Genomic DNA, 20717 nt, shown 5'->3' with positions numbered 1-20717 from the left:
AACAAGTACAACCTTTTAGTGTAAAATATGCCATATTTTCATGTTTATTTACAAAATTAAAATCAAATGTTAATAAGTTATATCTTAACTCTTTTACAAGTCTTAAGGATGTTTGCTCCTCTATTTTTTAAATTTTTGCCAGATTTTCGAAATCCTCTGGTTTTATCCATGTATTGCAATAAACAGATTTTGATTCTATTACATAAGTGTAAAAACACTTATTTCAAAGTCTCATAAAATCCTTGTTATTTTTTCATACATTTTGAAACAAAAAAGGTGCCAATGTTAAATATAAGAAAAATCTAGAGAGAATTATAACCCTTTATATTATATAACAGCCATTTAAAAAGCTTGTTATTTTTAAACAGAATAGCGAACATCCTTAATTTAGAAATACAAAGATTAAGTGCCATTTGAAACTGTCAAAAACAACCTAGTATGTTAAAATAAATTAATTCATTTGAAATTTAGAATCAACTTCAAAGTACTAAGTATACATTCATTTTTCATAATTGAATGTAGCATGATTAATTACAAAGATATTTTCAATTTTAAGATATTAAAACTATTTCAGTTTAAAACAGCTGACAACAGACTGAAAACATTCTTAATCTTTTTTTAGGAATAATATAAATTTCATTTAGTCTATATATGTGTTGTAAAACAGCTAACAACATATTGTTTATGTTATGATTTCTGCTCTGTACTGAAGTTTGAGCTAAAATTACAGTGTCTTCCAAGTCCTCATAATTGTTGTATAACTTTGGCCTTTTGTTCGTAAATAAGTTATTTATAACAGTTTTTGTAGCAATAAGACATTAATCCATTTGTTTGATTTCTGTTAGTGATCTGACAAGTAAGGTATATGTATCTCTTGCCGTCTTTATTTGGGATTCTGCAAACTTTGACAAACAATCTTCAAAAGATATCAGCCTGTTTCGTAGGAATGTCTTCAACTGCAAAAGATAATTTTCAAATGTTAGTTAACATAAATTATAATGAGAGCACAGTTCTACAGAAAAAATTCTTATACATGCATGTAATCAAACATGTACTGTTCATATATTTTAATGTATACTGTTATCAATAATGCAACTGTCATACCAGTGAGAGTCTTCTGGCTAGCTTTAAGGTTAGGTTTGGTTTACCATTTTCTACAATTTTCATTTTTATTTTCATGGAGTTCAGTATTTTTGTTACTTTAATTTTTAATAATTATGACACTGAAGAAATGTTTATGCATAGTATTTGTTCATAGTATTGAATTTTGCATTCACTTTGAAAGAAACAACATGTTGATTTTATTATAAATTCCCACTCCAACAAAAGAAACATGAATGATTACAATCAAAAGGAATCATATAAACCTATTATAGCAGAAGCTGGCATTTATGGCATTTTTTTTTCGGTGAATAGTTGTCTTAAGCTTAATGCATATATATCACATCATTATTTTTTTATAATGAGCAGGAAGATGTGTTTTCTTCAGTCATATGTGTATAAAATTTGATATTGCTAATGATGATTAAAAGTAATTTATTTGTAGGCCTACCTACATACATCTTTTTTACTCCTTACATTTTGCTTACCATAAATCAACTGAAATGTATTGCAGACTCAAACAAATATCTATGGTCGGGTTGTTGTCTCTAAGACACATTCCCCATTTCCATTTTTAATTTTATCCAAATGATTAGGATTAATAAATTCAATCCTAAAAAAAAAATACTGCAGATTTGTATAAATTTACCTCTTTTCTGGCATTTATGGTGCATTCTTCATACAGTTTTTCTGCTTTCTCTTTGGCTTCTTCTGCCTTTAAGAAATTGAATGAAACAGAGTTACTGAATTTCCTTTAAGAAATTAATACTGTAAACCAACTCATTTTCAGGAGCATTTTAATACCCTATTTTAGCAGAGTAGTAAAATAACGCAATCATAAGTCGTAGAAAATATGTACAACTTGGATCTTTCCTTAATCATCTACATTGTACAAATTTGAAAATCAGGAAATTAAATCAGTGCAAAACGGTGATAAAAATGATAAGAAACAAGTTGGTTCACATTAGATGAAAGCAGAAATATTATAAAAGGACAAAAGGACTTTTTACAAAACAGGATGTGGTCTTTAACTATATTTTGACAAATTCACACCTACAAGGACTAATGAATATATGTTTCATTTTTAGGCTCCTGTAGAGAATAAATAATTTTTTTAGGAATTCAAGATGACACCACCTCGGCCTCATATCTCCCCTCCTTCAAAGTCTATAAAATGTGAATGTTTTCGTTTTACCTATTGATATATATAAAAATTTAACCCACTTACTGCCTGTTTCTTGTTAGGTTTTGCCTTTTCTAAAGCTTTACATGCATCTTCATACTCCACCAGTAAACAGGTTCTTCTAAACAACATTTCCTGTTGAAATAAATGTTAATTTTTACTTTTATATCATGTGTATAATTCAGAGTTTAGTATGACGTCCATTATCACTGTACTAGTACACATATTGTTAAGGGGCCAGCTGAAGGACACCTCCGGGTGAGAGAGTTTCTTGCTCAATTGAAGCCCATTTGTGGCATTTGGTTGTTGTCTGCTCTATGGTCGGGTTGTTGTGGCTTTGACACATTCCCCATTTCCATTCTCAATTTTAAGTTAAACCAGATTACATTTTTTTTAATAAATAGATGCAAATATTTTAGGAAAATTTGATAAAGACATATTTAAAATGTCAATTTTTTTCAGTAAAACACAAATTTTCAACCAAACATGTGCCAATTGTTGCGGGATGACAATGTGAAATGTTCAGATTTATAATAACAGATAACAAATGATGACAAAAGTCTATACTGGACCAGGTGTCAAAAAGTGTGTTTGATCCTAAATTACCTTTACTGCATCCATGTATCTGGCAAACAGGTCTAATTGAAAGGCAACAGTCTTTTCATCATTGGCACTTAATACTTCTAAACCATGCTATAGAGATAAAATAAAACAAAACTATCAATAAAATAATAGAATAACTAAACATTTTAAAAGTATGTCACTTTGAAAAATTCAAATCCTATGAAAAAAAAAATTATTACTAATAAACATGATAAACAAAAAATACAAAAAAAAATTATTACCAATAAACATGATAAACAAAAAATACAAAAAAAAAGTACAAAATTCTGGTTATTAACAATGTTTTTGATCTTTTTCCAAATAAAAATTGATATTTGGTATTTTAGGAGTCAAACATAAAATTCTAAAATAAAACACTTCATCTGAGATAAATAAATCATCAATTAATTCACATGTCTAAAACCTTCCATTTAAATGGTTGTTCTTTGGGTGAAACTGAAAGCAAGTAAAATCTTATAAAAGCATAGGATAGTTACAGTCCAATGGTCCCTCATGACTCAGTCCCGTAAGTTATGCTCTTGTTAAATGCTGAGACAATAGCTTGATTTTTTGTTTATATCAAATGATGTATAATAATACTGTATTAAGATAAATTCATCTTAGTTGAAAAATAATACATTTTCCTCCTAAAAACAACTAATAAATTGCATTTTTTTTTATCATTACATATATAATAACCATCCAAATTATTCTGTGTTCAGTTTTGGTATAAATTGGTCAACTAGCTTCCAGCTAAGCAGTATTTTATATGGTGTGTAGAAGAAAAAGTGGCAAAAGATTAAGAATAAAAGATGAGAGGATCTTAAAGAAGGCCAATGGTAAAATAAAGCTAGCAAATTGAGCATAAAAATCTGGAACTATGAAAATCTCAAATTTTTCATTAGTGCTACATTTTGGCTATATGTATCTATACTACTAGCAGTGATACATTCATATCTATTCTAAGCTACACTTATGTGCTATTCATGATAAACTGGCCATGCAATATTATCTAAATAAATGTTTAAAACTGCTGTTTCCAGAACATAAAACTCACTGCATTATCAATGAAGCCTAGCAGAGGGTGTGAGCTCTTAGAAATAGTTTATACCTTAGCATTTTCTATGCCTTCACCAAGTTTTCCAAGATATCTAAAGAACAAAACTAAAGTTATAATACTGTACATTTACAATAACTGTGCATTGCATTGCTTTTTATTTTTTCTGCATAATACTGTCAAGCAAAGTTACACATAACTAATGCTGAACTGGATTATCTGACTAATTGTGGATTCATTTATTCTTGAGTGTGCAATGTTTGTTGTCAGATTGAGGGAGAAAAATATTATTCATGAATATTTGCAATTATTCCATGGTTTTGCCAAAGTAAATACAAAAGCCTATAGTAATTTTGCACCTTGTTGAAAATTCAAATTTCAGATTCATCTTTTCCAACAAAGTAAAGAAAATGTAAAAAAAAAAAATAATAATTCAAATTTGTTCTTCATTAATTTTTGTACCTATAAGGCATTTTGTAACTATTTTTCCTGATTTCAATTAAAGAGTTATATTTTGTCAATGCACATTTATTGTAAAATTCTATAAATACTGATAACAATAGTGAAAATTTGACAATTTGTGCATTCTGTGAGGCTGAACAAAAAACAAGATTATTTAAAAAAAAAAGTTAGACAAAATGTTTTACAGCAGATTGTTAAAAACAGTGTAAATCCTACTACATGTAGTACTACTGATTACGACTAAAATAAATAATAATTTGAAAGTAAATAATATTAGTTTAAATGAGCAGCATCCAATGTGCAATCAGTGTATTTCTGGTTTTAGAACTTTTAGTTGAAACCTCTGAATAATGCCTTTTAGTTGAAAAAAATAAACAAAAAGACAACATTATATCGACCAATATTGAAATGTTTCTCTTAGGTGTGCATGCTTGAATCCAAATCAGTGTGGAAATGGTCTGTAGATAAATAAAAATAAACTTATATGATTTTTTGGTATGATATTTTAGTCCTTATTTTAAAATCATTTTTTGGTATGATATTTTAGTCCTTATTTTAAATTCATTTTTTGGTATGGTATTTTAGTCCTTATTTTTAAATCATTTTTTTTTTCTATTTTTTTTCAATTTTCATATGAAGATATTAATTGCATAAACTGTGCAAATTCAATATGCTGAACATTCTTCCATACATTAAACATGAAATAAACTGAAACACACAAAAAAATTTAAAATAACCATTGAAACATATACATTTAATTGTATAACCAAACTGTGGTTGAACTCATAGAAGGATACCCCTTCCCCTGAAATAACACTCATATAATTATGAGGTTAATAAATTTATATTATCATATCTTTACATGAAGTTGATAAATTTTGATTATCTCCCCTCTATATGCAGATAATGATTTTGATTATCTTCCCTTTACATGAAGTTAATCAATTTTTGATTATCTCCTCTTTAAATGCAGATAATGATTTTGATCACCTCCACTTTGTACGAAGTTAAGGTGTAACACCACTAATTCCGGCCCGGCCAGAAAGCACATACCAGAAAGTAGTACATATTTAACACAAAATAGTTCCTACGCATGAGTGTAAATTTCAAAATATGTAGAATATTTAGGTATTTTTGGCATCAAATGAAAGCTGAAGGACTGGTGATCATTGTAGAACAACTTAAAATTTTTAATATTAAAAAAACTGCACCAAATTTCAAAAAGAGGGTACATTTAGTCTGTTTGTCAGATCTGAAGTACCTGTTTTGGTACATCCGAAGTTCCGGGAATCAGTTCTTTCTTATATGCCATTAAAGGTATGCTGATTTTTTTCAGTACAAGACACAATAAAGTGTTGCTTTGACATGCAATGATTGCCATTGTATTTGAACTTAAAATGAAAGAGGTGTGCCTATTTGAAATGGAGGAATTTAACATAGAAAGCAATGGGACAATAAATTAGTGGTGTACTTCCTTAATAAATCTAAATTATCTCCCCTTTCTATGAAGTTGATAAATTTTTTAAATCTCCCCTTATAATATATGAAGTTTTGATTATCTCCCCTTTAACATGTTTGACTAGGATAACATCATCACTTAAGTGTCTTTGATATTCATCCAGTACCAGGCCGAAATTTAGGATTTCAAAAAGGAGTGTTATTCCAAATAATTGAGTATATACCACCAAGTGGAGAGATGGAACTATTTTCTGTAAACCAACTTATTTTCGCAAATACTTTATTTTGCCTTGAGCTCTTTCTAACCTACTTCACAGCGATTCAATTTCATGATTTTCAAATTAACTTGTTGTAGTTAGATAAGGCAAGATCAAGTTTGCTGTTGTATTTTTATTTGGTCGAGTTGTTGTCTCTTTGACACATTCCCCATTTTCATTCTCAATTTTATTTTAAATTTTCACAATGATTCATATTCACGTTATTTTCCTATGTGCAAAAACCACCAAAAATCAGTTGCCCAGGAATTTAAGTTGGTTTTCAGTATACAAATGCCAACAAACAGATATATATTTATGTTTCCATGGATACAAAATTCCACAAAATAAACTGAAGTGTGTTAAAATATAAAAAAACATGCACAATTCAGGTTTCTGTGACCTACTTGTTAATCCTGACTGAAGTTTCATCTCTGTCTATAGTTCCTCCTGACAAACATGTTCCTAAATGAGTATAACAACTTGCTAGTCCTGAAAAACATTTTGATTATATTAAGGTTATAGCAGAAAATAAGGGAGACAGATTTATATAAGTTTTTCTTGTTTCAGAATCCCAGTATTTATATTATATAACTGTATTTTGTGCACTTTTTGAAAAAATAAAATATTGTTTAAACTAAATTTTATTTTAATCATCTATTGTTTTGTCTGTTTATTAAATCACATTTTATCTGAGTTATTTACAGGAAACTAAAACAATTATGTATAAAAATATCTGAAAACATCCATTTTATTATTTTCACCAAATCAACATCTTCTTTTTCTACATATATTATTTTTGTTGATTTCCATATGAAAATTTTCATAGACTAATAAGAAACAAAAAAAATTGAACATTTCTGTTAATATCTGCTAAGTAGCAGCAATTATCACGTACTATCTTGCTGCCTATTCTGTTGTCAAGTAGGATAATACTATCAGATTATTACATGGCATTTTTATATCGCATGTATTATCAGCCCTAGGTTCAATATCAGCCCAAGAGCTACTCAAAATACATGTAATATGAAATATGACATGTTATACGTCAGACCCCAAATTTAGTACATTCAATATGAAATACAGAATACTTTCCAAATAATGGTTTTGTACCCTTAACTTTGTGATGTTTTTCACTGAAAACGTACCATTGAGGTGTATTTTCCTGAATTTGCCTAGTATCACTGGAACGCCATGCGATAACCTTACAGAAAGGCATGTGATAAAAGTCGAAGCATCTGATAAACTTTTCATATCAGGCCCCTAAGCACCAATTTTATGCAAAAATATGGAATGCTAAACTTAATGCTATTATCATACGGTAAAAATCATATTATATTATTTGTTCTAAGTATATGATGAAATAAAATATATGTTTCAGATACATTTGTAATATAACAATTAAAAAAACTTACTCATCTGAGCATATACCATTTTGTTGAAATTCTGAAAAAAAAAGATAAGAAAAACTTATTGATCTTTTAGTCCATTCATTCAGTAAGCCTTAAAATATTTAGTCTATTCATTCAGTAATCAGGAGAAATAATAAACTGGACACAGTATCTAAGATCTTTATGTTAACATTATTGTGGTTTCAAGAATTTAATCTCTCATGGATAAAGTTATGTAATTATAGTGCCAAGGGTAGAGCAATTATTCCTTGGACCCTTAAAATCATCCCTGTTTCAATGTAGTTAGGGCTGTTCCAGAATTAATTGTATTGAGCGGTCAGAAGGCACTTTTATTAAACTTTGATGGGTGTTATTTTTGCTACCTATCTCTTTAACTTTTTAGTGATAAATTTGATGAACTAATATTCTCATTTTGTCTTTAACATGGCAGTTCTTTTCTAATCTTATATTTCTATATATATATTTATGCAGAATGTGACAAATTTAAAAGGGTTGTACCATATGTGATATATATAATATGTGTGGATATTGTACCTTTGATGTAGTATTATGATATGTATACTATGTACCTGTGATGTTTATTTACATGTGTATTTTGTACATGTGTATTTTGTATATGTGTATTTTGTATATGTATGAGATATGTGTTTACGTACCAGTGATGCATCTTTCATATACTTTCCATAATTGACGGCCCATTCTCTTTGTTTTTGAAAAAAATCATCAACATCCTGAAAACAGTTTAAAAATTTATAGGTATTTATACATTTTTAGAATTATCCAAAAAACCAAAAAACAAGGTTAACTAAATGTTGATAATCTATTTAATAAAAAAATCAAAATCAAGGTGTTTTTCAGAAAATATTTGATTTAAACTTCAAATAGTTGGACACAACTTTAATGAATCAAAACACCAGTGCTGATTTAACAAGAATGTGTCACTAGTACACAGATGCCCCATCCGCACTATCATTTTTTATGTTCAGAGAACAGTGAAAATTGAGGAAAAACTCTAATATGGTATTAAAATTAGAAAGATCATATCATAGGGAACATGTCACCTAGTTTCAAGTTGATTGGACTTCAACTTCACCAAAACAACCTTGACCAAAAACTTAACGTGAAGGGGGACAGATGGATAAACAGATGAACAGACAGAAGGACAGATGAACAATAACAACATGCCAATGAATTTAGTCACTAAAATTTCAAATATTTCATACACTGTAATGTAGTGATTATGTTAAACATTTCCTTTGCAAATAGAGTAGGTGGAGAATCTTAAGAAAGATTTTCTGTAGAATGTAAATTTCAGTGATTATCTCCCCTTAATCTGAAATGAAATAAAGTCATAATTTTAGTAGAAGCTTTTAAGCTATTAATCGTATGCTGGACATTTTTGGTATATCTGTTTCTGTTAGAAATGTTGGAAAGAAACGTCTGTTGCAGTTTCTGATTAAACAAAATTTATTAAAAACTAGACAAAGCCATTCATTTCCATTAGTTTTGTGTATAAATGCATTTATGCTAAAAGTATATTTATTGTGATTTTATTTGATGACAATATATAGATCTTTACAGAGGCAGATTAAGGGGGGGGGGGTTTCCCCTTTTGAGAAAAAAATTTGGTTGCTTATATAGGGAATCACTGAAGCGTGACGAAATCGGGCCCCCGCTTATGAAAAATTCTGGATCCACCACTGGATCTTTATATAAGATTATTTCATAAATAAATTAAAGAACCTTAGTGAGCACGCTCACATACCCCTTGTCCCCACATTGTCATTGGAGAAATTAAATAAGTGTAAGGAAAAAAATTGTATAAGAAAAAATATTGAATAATAATTTCCTGTCAATATGCACATCTACATGCATAGTATGTCCTTATTATCTACAAAATTTCATGAAATTCTGTTGTGTGGTTTCAGAGGAGTTGAGATGACAAACTGTTACAGAAGTACATTGAAGCAAATAAGTTCAAAGCGGCGTAACTCCTAGAAAAACTAGAGGCTCCAAAGAGCCTGTGTCGCTCACCTTGGTCTATGTGAATATTAAACAAAGGACGCATTTGAATTCATGACAAAATTGTGTTTTGGTGATGGTGATGTGTTTGTATATCTTACTTTACTGAACATTATTGCTGCTTACAATCATTCTATCTATATTGAACTTGGCCTAAGAGCTTCAGTGGAAAATGTTAGTTAAAATTTACAAATTTTATGAAAATTGTTAAAAATTGACTATAAAGGGCAATAACTCCTTATGGGGTCAATTGACCATTTAGGTCATGTTGACTTATTTTTAGGTGTTACTTTGCTGTACATTGTTTCCCTTTACAGTTTATCTCTATCTATAATAATATTCAAGATAATAACAAACTAGAGGCTCTTAAGAGCCTGTGTCGCTCACCTTGGTTTATGTGAATATTAAACAAAGGAAGCAGATGGATTCATGACAAAATTGTGTTTTGGTGATGGTGATGTGTTTGTAAATCTTACTGTAATAAACTGTCTTGCTGCTTACAATTATCTCTATCTATAATGAACTTGGCCCAGTAGTTTCAGTGGAAAATGTTAATAAAAATTTACCAATTTTATGAAAAGTGTTAAAAATTGACTATAAAGGACAATTACTCCTTAGGGGGTCAATTGACCATTTTGGTTATGTTGACTTATTTGTCAATCCTACTTTGCTGAACATTATTGATGTTTACAGTTTATCTCTATCTATAATAATATTCAAGATAATTACAAAAAACAGCAAAATTTCCTTAAAATTACCAATTCAGGGGCAGCAACCCAACAAAGGGTTGTCCGATTCGTCTGAAAATACCAGGGCAGATAGATCTTGACCTGATAAACAATTAAACCCCTGTCAGATTTGCTCTAAATGTTTTGGTTTTTGAGTTATAAGCCAAAAACTGCATTTTACCCCTATGTTCTATTTTTAGACATGGCGGCCATCTTGGTTGGTTGACCGATTCACGCCACACATTTTTTAAACTAGATACCCCAATAATGATTGTGGCCAAGTTTGGATTAATTTGGCCCAAAAGTTTCAGAGGAGAAGATTTTTGTAAAAGATAACTTAGATTTACGAAAAATGGTAAAAAATTGACTATAAAGGGCAATAACTCCTAAAGGGGTCAACTGACCATTTCGGTCATGTTGACTTATTTGTTAATCTTACTTTGATGAACATTATTGCTGTTTACAGTTTATCTCTATCTATAATAATATTCAAGATAATAACCAAAAACAGCAAAATTTCCTTAAAATTACCAATTCAGGGGCAGCAACCCAACAAAGGGTTGTCTGATTCGTCTGAAAATTTCAGGGCAGATAGATCTTGACCTGATAAACAATTAAACCCCGTGTCAGATTTGCTCTAAATGCTTTGGTTTTTGAGTTATAAGCCAAAAACTGCATTTTACCCCTATGGTCTATTTTTAGCAGTGGCGGCCATCTTGGTTTGTTGACCGGGTCACGCCACACATTTTTTAAACTAGATACTCCAATTATGATTGTGGCCAAGTTTGGTTTAATTTGGCCCAGTAGTTTCAGAAGAGAAGATTTTTCTAAAAGCTAACGACGACGGACGACGACGGACGACGACGACGGACGCCGGACGCCAAGTGATGGGAAAAGCTCACTTGGCCCTTCGGGCCAGGTGAGCTAAAAACGGCAAAATTTCCTTAAAATGACTAATTCAGGGGCAGCAACCTAACAGCAGTTTGTCCAATCCATCTGAAAATTTCATGGCAAATAGATCTTGACCTGATTAACAATTTTACTCCCTGTTAGATTTGCTCTAAATGCTTTGGTTTTTGAGTTATAAGCAAAAAACTGCATTTACCCCTATGTTCTATTTTTAGCCATGGCGGCCATCTTTGTTGGTTGGTCGGGTCACGCCACACAATTTTTAAACTAGATACCCCAATGATGATTGTGGCCAAGTTTGTTTAAATTTGGCCTGGTAGTTTCAGAGGAGAAGATTTTTGTAAAAGATTACCAAGATTTACGAAAAATGGTTAAAAATTGACTATAAAGGACAATAACTCCTAAAGTGGTCAACTGACCATTTTGGTTATGTTGACTTATTTGTAGATTTTACTTTGCTGAACATTATTGCTGTTTACAGTTTATCTCTATCTATAATAATATTCAAGATAATAACAAAAAACAGCAAAATTTCCCTAAAATTACCAATTCAGGGGCAGCAACCCAACAACAGGTTGTCCGATTCATCTGAAAATTTCAGGGCCGTTAGATCTTGACCTGATGAACATTTTTACCCCACGTCAGATTTGCTCTAAATGCTTTGGTTTTTGAGTTATAAGCCAAAAACTGCATTTTACCCCTATGTTCTATTTTTAGCCGTGGCAGCCATCTTGGTTGGTTGGCGGGGTCACCGGACACAATTTTTAAACTAGATACCCCAATGATGATTATGGCCAAGTTTGGATTAATTTGGCCCAGCAGTTTCAGAGGAGAAGATTTTTGTAAAAGTTAACGACGACGGACGCAGGACGACGGACGACGACGGACGACGCCGGACGCCGGACGCCAAGTGATGAGAAAAGCTCACTTGGCCCTTCGGGCCAGGTGAGCTAAAAATGAATAAAAATTTCTTGTCTAAATGCACATCTAAGTAGTATGTCCTTATTATCTACAAAGTTTCATGAAATTCTGTTGTGTGGTTTGAGAGGAGTTGCGATGACAAACTGTTGCAGTAGTACACTAAAGTAAATAAGTTCAAAGGGGCGTAACTCCTAGAAAAAAATTTGAATCGCAATTTCCCGTCGATATGCACAACTACATAGTATGTCCTTATTAACTGAAAAGGTTTCATGAAATTCTGTTGAGTGATTTGAGAGGAGTTGCGATGACAAACTGTTGCAGTTGCAAATGACAAGAAACAGGACTGACGGACGGACGGACAGACTGACGGACGGACTGACTGACGGACAGACGGGTCAAAAACATTATACCCTTCACAACTCGTTGCGTGGTTGAGTGGGGTATAAAAATGTAAAATAATTAATCATACCTTATGCTGTCCCTTTCTGGCTTCATCTACCATATTTGACATTCTGTTGAAGAATCCCCTCTTTACTTTCGCTTTTACTGCTGCCTATAAAATATATGATAAATGAAGTAAATGCAAATCTGTGAATTTTGTTTTTCTGTTTGTTAACTTAACAATATTTCATATTAGAATATGTATCTAATTTTCAACGAATGTTGAACAGTACCCATAATGAAGCACCCTTAATCTTCAATAAAATAAAAGACAACAACCCAACCAAAGAACAGAAAACAGCCCAAGGTCACAGATAGGTCTTGAATAAAGTAAGAAAATCCTACACCTGCAGGTGTGCTTCAGCTGGCACCTAAACAATAATAAAATTGACAATGGAAATGGGAAACGTGTCAAATAAACAACAACCCGACCATAGAACATACAAAAGCAGAAGGTCACCAATGGGTCTTCCATGTAGCGAGAAACTCCCGATCCCAGAGGCGTCCTTCAGCTTGCCCCTAAACAAATATATATATACTAGTTCAGTGATAATGGATGTCATACTAAACTCAAAATTATACCCAAGAAACTAAAATTAAAATTAATACAAGACTAACAAAGGCCAGAGGCTACTGACTTGGGACATGTGAAAAAATGTGGAGGGGTTAAACATGTTTATGAGATCTCAGCCCTCCAGCCCTCCCCATATACCTCTAGCCAATGTAGAAAAGCAAACGCATAACAATACGTACATTAAAACTCAGTTCAAGACAAACTGACAATAATACATGAAATACATAAATAACAACAGACTACTAGCAGTTAACTGACATGCCTGCTCCAGACCTTAATTAAACTGGTTCAAAGATTAAGTCTTCATTGTATGAATATCAGGCACAATCCTTCTAGTAAGGGGTTCACTATCATGAAATATAGTAGTAAAACATAACCTGTGTCATGCCAACAACTAGTATACTAGTCACACTGAACTCTGAAACATGCACCAGTTCATTATGGGTAATATAAAAATTAAAGAAAGTCTCACCTCTTTCTCTAACAGAAATTTTCGTAGATTTTCATCTTTTCCAAACACTTCATGATGAGTAACAAGTTTAAAGTAGCTGGAATATAAAAATAATTCTAATATAAAAACTTTATATAAAAAATCTATTTCATAAATAAAACACCAAGTTTCTGCTACTAATAATGTTGTCTTTAATGGTTTATTTTCTAGGTTTGTGTGGGCATTGAGATTCATGAAGGTCTCTTCTTATTATATAACATAGTCCACATAGTTCAATACAAAATACTTTGTCATTTCAGTGTGATACTATATATCCTAGAGGATGTCACAGATCATAATATTGCTGAATGTTATAAATTTAAGATCATGTAATGTATATAAAATGTTTAAACTTAATAAGCCATTCATATTATAACCTCATAATTGTTTTATTTTCCTGTCTACTTCTGAAAAGTTTCAGTCCCTAGTAAAATCGTCATAAAACACGACCTTCACTACCAAACTGTACTATAACTAGTCCATTGGAAGAGGACGGTAAATGACTTATACACGTGTTAAGAGAAAGCCATATCTCTTCCACATTAAAGACACCTTTGCTTCCAAAAAGAACAGGCTAATGCCCCTACAAGGCCGCACTGGCAACCATAAAGTGGAAAGGGATTAATATAAGTTGCAAAACTTGTTTCCCAATCCACTATAAATAAATATGTTTAAACTATAACTTGATATATTTTTATTTTCATGATTTTCCTGTCAACTTCTTAAAATAAATCTGCAGAAGATACATCACACTTACTTTTCAGCACTCCTACAGTCCCGAGTAAAATCATCCTGAACCATGACCTTGCTTCCACTGCCTAATTGTTTCTTTGATTTAGATTCTGCTGCCTTAGCATCTGTTTCTGGTCTGTTTGGTAAAGGTGGTACCTAAAATATATAGCAAAGTAGGTGATATGTTGATTATTCAGTTCATACAAAAGATTAAATGATAAATAGAAAACCTTCAGATTGAATTTTATGAAAATGAAAATATTTCTGGGACCCACGTACAGACCTACTTTTTTATTTTAAGGTTGGGGTATAAAAAAATATACACCTCTTGTTTTGAATGTATTAGTTTTGCTAAGTCTTTTGTTTTCTATGTAATCTTTTATAAACTTAATCTTTATCTCTTTGTAACTATTTGGTGTTTTGTCATGGTGTTGTCAGTTTGTCTTATGTACCTTAATCTATAATGGTTTACTTTTATAAATTGTTATTTGGATAGGAGAGTTGTCTAATTGACAGTCATACCACATTTTCCTATATATCTATATTATGAGTTTGAATATCCCTCTGGAATCTTGTGCCTCTCTTTGACCACATGATAAGGAATACAATTATGCTGATATGATACCCAGGGTTCGCTCTAGACATATAGGCCCTATATTATAAAATGAGGTGATGTCAGATAAAAATGTATAGAACACTTTGAGTTCATCCGTCAGGCGTCACCGAAAAAAATTCGTCAATTATACACGCCTTTATGACATCATTTACCAGATAGAAAGGATCCCTATATCCCTGCACTATTAACATTCATCAAGCGTCTTAGTTATCGTCATTGTGCAGGATAAACTACAAATAGTATCTGTTTTGTAAGCACTTAATTACAATTCCCAAAAGACAGCAGTGCTGATTGTCAATTATGAGCATTTCAATTAATTTTCCAAACAATTCATGCACTATAACATTATAGTTTCTCAACCACTTGCTCAACATTGGAACTGAAGTGACGATGGCCCTAAATGCACGAATGATGTTCACTAAAACCAGAGTTTTTGACGGAAATGCATTGAACTCGAAAGTGGTCTATTGAACTTGAAGTTCTAAAGAAACTTCACAGAGGAAAATCATAATTTAATGCAATTCTTTGTATGATCTGTCCTTTATTTTACATAAGGTCTATTAATTTATTAAAGATACATACTATAATTCCTGATACACTGTTCTGAGTCATTAAACAATGCTGTAACCATTCTATATCGTCATAAATTCTGGTAACTGTACTAAGTTCTTCATCATTGTCTGGCTAATATATAAACATTAATAATACAATCATCAGTAAAATATAATGTCAGATGTGTATAAAAATTTGTAAGGGTTCCGCCGAACCCAGTGTCTCGCCTACTTTTGCTGTAAATCGCAGGCTCAACATATAGGAGGAAAAAAATCAATAAAAACATTCCTTTTGATTGTAAGAAGCATCAGTCCAAGTTTGGTAAAAATGTAGGATAGTTAATGAATCTAATTAATGTTTTGAAAACTTAAAGTGCAGACTGTATGTAATGTTAACTGGAAGAAAATCTAAGTCCCTTTAAAAGTAAAATACAGAAAAAATGAAAATATCTTTTAACAAAATTTACTTCTGGATACTATCTTATGATCATGAATAAGCTTCTGTCCAAGTTTGGTACAAACCCAGCTAGTTAAGAAAGTTATTAAATTTTTAAAAACTTTAACCACAGAGTAAATGTAATGTTTCTCTGTAGAAAAACTAAGTCCATTTAAAAGTAAAATACGGAAAAAATGGATTTATTTTTTTACAAAATTTACTTCTGGATACTATTTTATGATCATAAACAAGCTTTTGTCCAAGTTTGGTACAAACAAAGGATAGTTTAAGAAAGTTATTAAAATTCTAAAAACTTTAACCACAGAGTGAATGTAATGTTTCCCCGCAGAAAAAACTAAGTCCATTTATAAGTAAAATACGGAAAAAATGGAATTTTATTTTTACAACTTTTCTTCTGGATACTATCTTTATGATCATACACAAGCTTCTGTCCAAGTTTGGTAGAAATCCAGTGTAGTTTAAGAAAGTTATTAAAATTTCAAAAACTTTAACCACAGAGTGAATATTTGTGGACGCCGCCGCCGACGGAAAGTAGGATCGCTTAGTCTCGCTTTTTCGACTAAAGTCGAAGGCTCGACAAAAATACTTAAGTACAAAATTATGCCTCAGACTTAGATGAATTACGAATTTGCAACTCAGTATCTGAATTTCATGCCTTATATTGCTATGAAAAAAAAAATGAAAAAAATTCCTGGTCACTACCAAAGTGTAATTTTATTTAAATACAATTTCTGACATTTGATGACATGAAATAAATTTTTCACGCCTGGAATTATTTTTTGTTCCAGGCGTAATTTTATAAATATTCTAATTCCTGGCCATCTACAGGCGTAGTTTCAAGTTTACAGGCGGAAACCAGGTGGATTACACCTGGCTTGTTCATAGGGCAAGTTGTAATCAATTAAACCTCGAAAACCTATTAGTCACTGTCAGAAGCATAATTGTCCAGTGGTTGTTGTTTGTTGATGTGGTTTATAAGTGGTTCTTGTTTTTTTTATATATATATAATTAGACTGATGTTTTTCCTGTTTAAATTGTTTTGCACTTTAGTCTCGTCATCATTGGACCCTTTATAGTAGTTTGTCACCGGAATAGCTATTATATCTATAAAGCTCCAAATTGACAGTGGTACTTTGACCAATAATTTTTCACTTTTTGTAAATTGTGATTTGGACAGAGAGTTGTCTCATTGGAATAATATGACATCTTGGAAAAACTAGTTAACTCTCACCTTTGATCAAGTTAATCTCTCAAAAGTTAGGGATAATCTCAGTGGTTGTAATTTGTTAGTACATGATGTATATATCTTAATGTTGTTTTCTTTATAATTTCTTAAATTTGATGTTGATGACATCTCTTTATAAATTTCTGTTTTGATTTATTTACATCTTTTTAAATTTTTTGTTAATTTCAAATTTTGTACTGCATTATGTGCATGCATTTTAGTGAATTGTATTGTTGGTTTGCTGTCTCAATCATATACATGTACAACTCTTCATCTCATGTTACTATAATATAATATACTGTAAATTCAGAAACTATTGCATTCAGCCATGAAATCATTATCTATTATAGTGATTTCATGAAAATCTGCTTACAGGTATATAAAATAATAAACTTATTATTGCGATACTGACAGTGTCGCATTGAACATATTAACAAAAAAACTGGCTACAATTTCAGAATTTACAGTAATGCACAATATTTTGTCCTTCCCTAAATCTTACATCACAAACTGTTATGGTGAACTTTAAGTTATCTCCATCTTTAACTGCAGTAGGTACTTTAACATCATACAGGTGTTTAAATGGACCAGAATTTACAACAGGACTATTTGATCTAATATCAATTTCCCCATCCGAGTCCTCATGTCCATTCTGATCAGATTCCTGAAAAAAAATTGTAACATCTGAACTGCTCTAGAATTATCATTATACATGTATACTATGGATTCATTTATTTTCGTGGGTACCAATTTTCGTGGATTGTGAAAAACTCACATATTCAAGAATATTTAAATTTGTTGTTTTGGAAAAGTTTGCATGCATTCCTTTGGAAAATTTGTATTTCGTTGAACATTTAAATTCGTTGTTCCCCTGTTCCCACGAAATAAACAAAAATTGGTATCCAACGAATATTAATGAATCCATATTACATAAAATTTCTGTAAACAAACTGTTTTTTACTTGCAGATACTTTATTTTGTGTTTCACCCTTTCTTGTTTTGACACTTCACGGCTATCTTATTTCATGATTTTTCTAATTTACTAATGGTCAGACTAGTTTAAAAAGGAAAGATCCAAAATATTTTTTACAAGTCGTGAAAATAAATTGCCTGGGAAAATAAGTAGGTTTACAGAAATTAAGCTTACTTTGTTCATATTTAGTCCTACAGACAGACACTTTTATCCTAGAGTCAGATACAACCAGTAAAGCATGGACAAAATTCAACCTGATAGTATAAAGCAAGAAAAAAATCCCATCTCATTCAACATACAACATACTTTTTTGTAAGATAGGAATAGATTTTAAAGCTTTTTTAGGAGGATTACAACTTTATTCATTCAGTGTTACTGTAAAGTTCACTTATTTTTGATAACATGTCTTTTGATTGAGTTAACATTTCAATTGGTATATATCCTAATTTTTTAGTGTGTCTTTAATATTTATATGCTGTGATGTTATACTTTTGTTTCTAGTTGGGCAATATTTTGCACCGGCCTGTCCTAGCGAAATTATAGGCTAAATAAAGGCAACAGTAGCATACCGCTGTTCAAAGTCCTAATTAAGCCAGGAAACTTATATTTGGAGGTTTTTAAAATTGTTGCTTGTTGATGTTGTTCATAAGTGTTTCTTGTTTCTCTTTTTTATATAGATGACTGCTTTCAGTAAGTGTAGAAACAAAAAGTATAATATTGCATTGGTTTAAAAGGGGTTGTTAGTTTCTTCTCCTTCTTCCGAATACCAATAGGAGTTCCTGGACCCTACATGTTCCCGCCTAATTTTCATTGCTTGGTTTTGTGTTTACTAATTTTGTAATCAAGTTTTGATAAGTGTATTGCTAATGCTATTTATACATTTTTTTTCATTGTTTTTAAATAAATAGATTCTGACGTTTTTTTGTGTTGAAAAAATCTAAATCATGTTTTGGTAATATACTGTCAACGTATATTTTTTCCACCTAACAGAAGTTCCAGTGGAAACTTCATTATAAACAATGTCATAATACCTGTACCTGATGGAACAAATATTCTATACTATTTATTCCGTTAGGAACATCTACTGTAATATTTTTCCTGTGGAAGTAATATTCCCGAAATTTATTTTTCATTTAGAACTTATATTATGAAGGAACTTCTATTCCTTGACAATACAAGTGTATACATTAAATGCTTAAATTAGTAATCGTCTTTTCTTCTTCATTGTATCTTATAATAAAAAAGAGTGATGAAGATTATGACGTGTTTTAATTTTGTCTTGATTAAATTCTAATCATGATAGTGTATTGCTATTATAAATATGTGTTTTTTTCATTGTTTCTAAATAAAGTGTGATTATGGCAACTTAAAGGACAATACACCTTATCACTAATCGTGGCTATCCCGGCTGCTTGAACTTTTGACGCATACAACAATGACTTTTCCATTGTGGCGTCAGATAATTTTTGTATTGTGACGTCAAAATTTTTACGGGAACCTGTGTAATATCCAGTAATGGCTGACAAATAGCGATAAGGTGTATTAGGTAGTTGCATGACATTGTTCCATCCACAAGGCCTGTATATTCTGAGCACTGTGTAGCAGCGGTGAACATCTAGCTCTTAGTTATCAGAACGCACTCTACCTCGGCTTCTTTCGTCAGGTCGGGGACTATAGAGTGTGGAATGAAAATTGGGCGTGAATGTATAGGGTGTAAACAGACCTTAGGAGTGAACTTGTGAGATGGGAACATGAAGGGTGTAAACGTGTATCTGGACCCAAACGGACATGTTACAAGGAAATAATGTCACAGAATCTATCTTCCTCTTTGGACTTTATTAAAGTTTTAGGCACTTATAAGCTATATTTAGTATAAAGGAACTTCTAATTCTCTTCTTAGGTTCTACCTCAGTTGTTTTCATAACAAAATCATTTTAATGCGGAGGACTCGTAAAATCACTGTTCTAAATGGAATGAAATGCTGTTTCATGAGGGAAACATTATTTTTTTGGGGGCGTGTCAAAACTGTTAAGAACACCTGGAGCTTGCTATGACTACTATGTTAAAATGTTCATGCTCTGTTCTGAAGAAAATTGAAATAACAACAGTTTTCTATTTCAGTAACAGTTTAAACACTTCATTAACGCATATAAGAAAAGAGAAACATTTAGCCAAACCTTCATCTTGGCGCTTGCAGACGATTTAAGAGAAGACATACGTAGACAACCGAAATGTTCCGATAATTTATAAAATAAGTCTGACAAATCCGACCAACATACCCCGGGTTACACTAAAGACCTGAAAGTGGACCTGAAAAGACCTGAAAGTATACGACTAAAATTATTCAAATTGCAACAACTTTTTTATTATTGGATGGAATTTCTTCAAGTTGGGATTTAATCAATTGTTAATAGCCATATTTCATTAAAATTTAATTCTTTAAAATCAAAAACTAAATTTTGATGCCAAAAGTTGGACCTGAAGGGAGAAATGAAAAGACCTGAAGGGACCTGAAAATCTATGGTCCGAATAATTCTAACTTCAATAA

At 31.3% G+C, this 20717-nt stretch overlaps 1 protein-coding gene across 2 annotated transcripts; it reads right to left on the bottom strand.

Annotated features, from left to right (window-relative positions):
• Window positions 1–212: 212 nt before the first annotated feature.
• On the bottom strand, window positions 213–20388 carry LOC134695931 (sorting nexin-5-like). 2 transcript variants are annotated; one of them, XM_063557424.1, is made up of 15 exons: window positions 20347–20388; window positions 18344–18423; window positions 17699–17860; window positions 15546–15647; window positions 14373–14503; window positions 13598–13673; window positions 12580–12663; window positions 8187–8261; window positions 7534–7564; window positions 6526–6610; window positions 3999–4038; window positions 2891–2977; window positions 2330–2419; window positions 1751–1816; window positions 213–956 (listed from the first exon to the last, which is right to left on the bottom strand). In XM_063557424.1, exons 2-15 carry the CDS (start codon window positions 18350–18352, stop codon window positions 819–821), a joined length of 1176 nt encoding a protein of 391 aa, XP_063413494.1. In that variant the 5' UTR covers window positions 18353–18423; window positions 20347–20388; the 3' UTR covers window positions 213–818. The 2 variants fall into 2 exon arrangements, with proteins under 2 accessions (XP_063413494.1, XP_063413493.1); XM_063557423.1 differs by lacking the exon at window positions 18344–18423 and having other exon boundaries at window positions 20347–20387.
• Window positions 20389–20717: the final 329 nt, after the last annotated feature.

Source organism: Mytilus trossulus, chromosome 14 (assembly GCF_036588685.1).
Source record: "Mytilus trossulus isolate FHL-02 chromosome 14, PNRI_Mtr1.1.1.hap1, whole genome shotgun sequence".
Taxonomy (NCBI): Eukaryota; Metazoa; Mollusca; class Bivalvia; order Mytilida; family Mytilidae; genus Mytilus; species Mytilus trossulus.
The sequence above is the reverse complement of the archived record's forward strand: the minus strand, read 5'-3'. Positions and strand labels throughout refer to the sequence as shown.

Coding starts and splice junctions, on each gene's coding strand:
- LOC134695931 (XM_063557423.1), bottom strand. CDS start 20,385: ATGTCTTCTCTTAAATCGTCTGCAAGCGCCAAGATGAAG. Junction 14,504..15,545: donor ACAGTGTATCAGGAATTATA/GTATGTATCTTT, acceptor TATATATTTTAG/GTACCACCTTTACCAAACAG. Junction 957..1,750: donor CCATAAATGCCAGAAAAGAG/GTAAATTTATAC, acceptor TATCTTTTGCAG/TTGAAGACATTCCTACGAAA.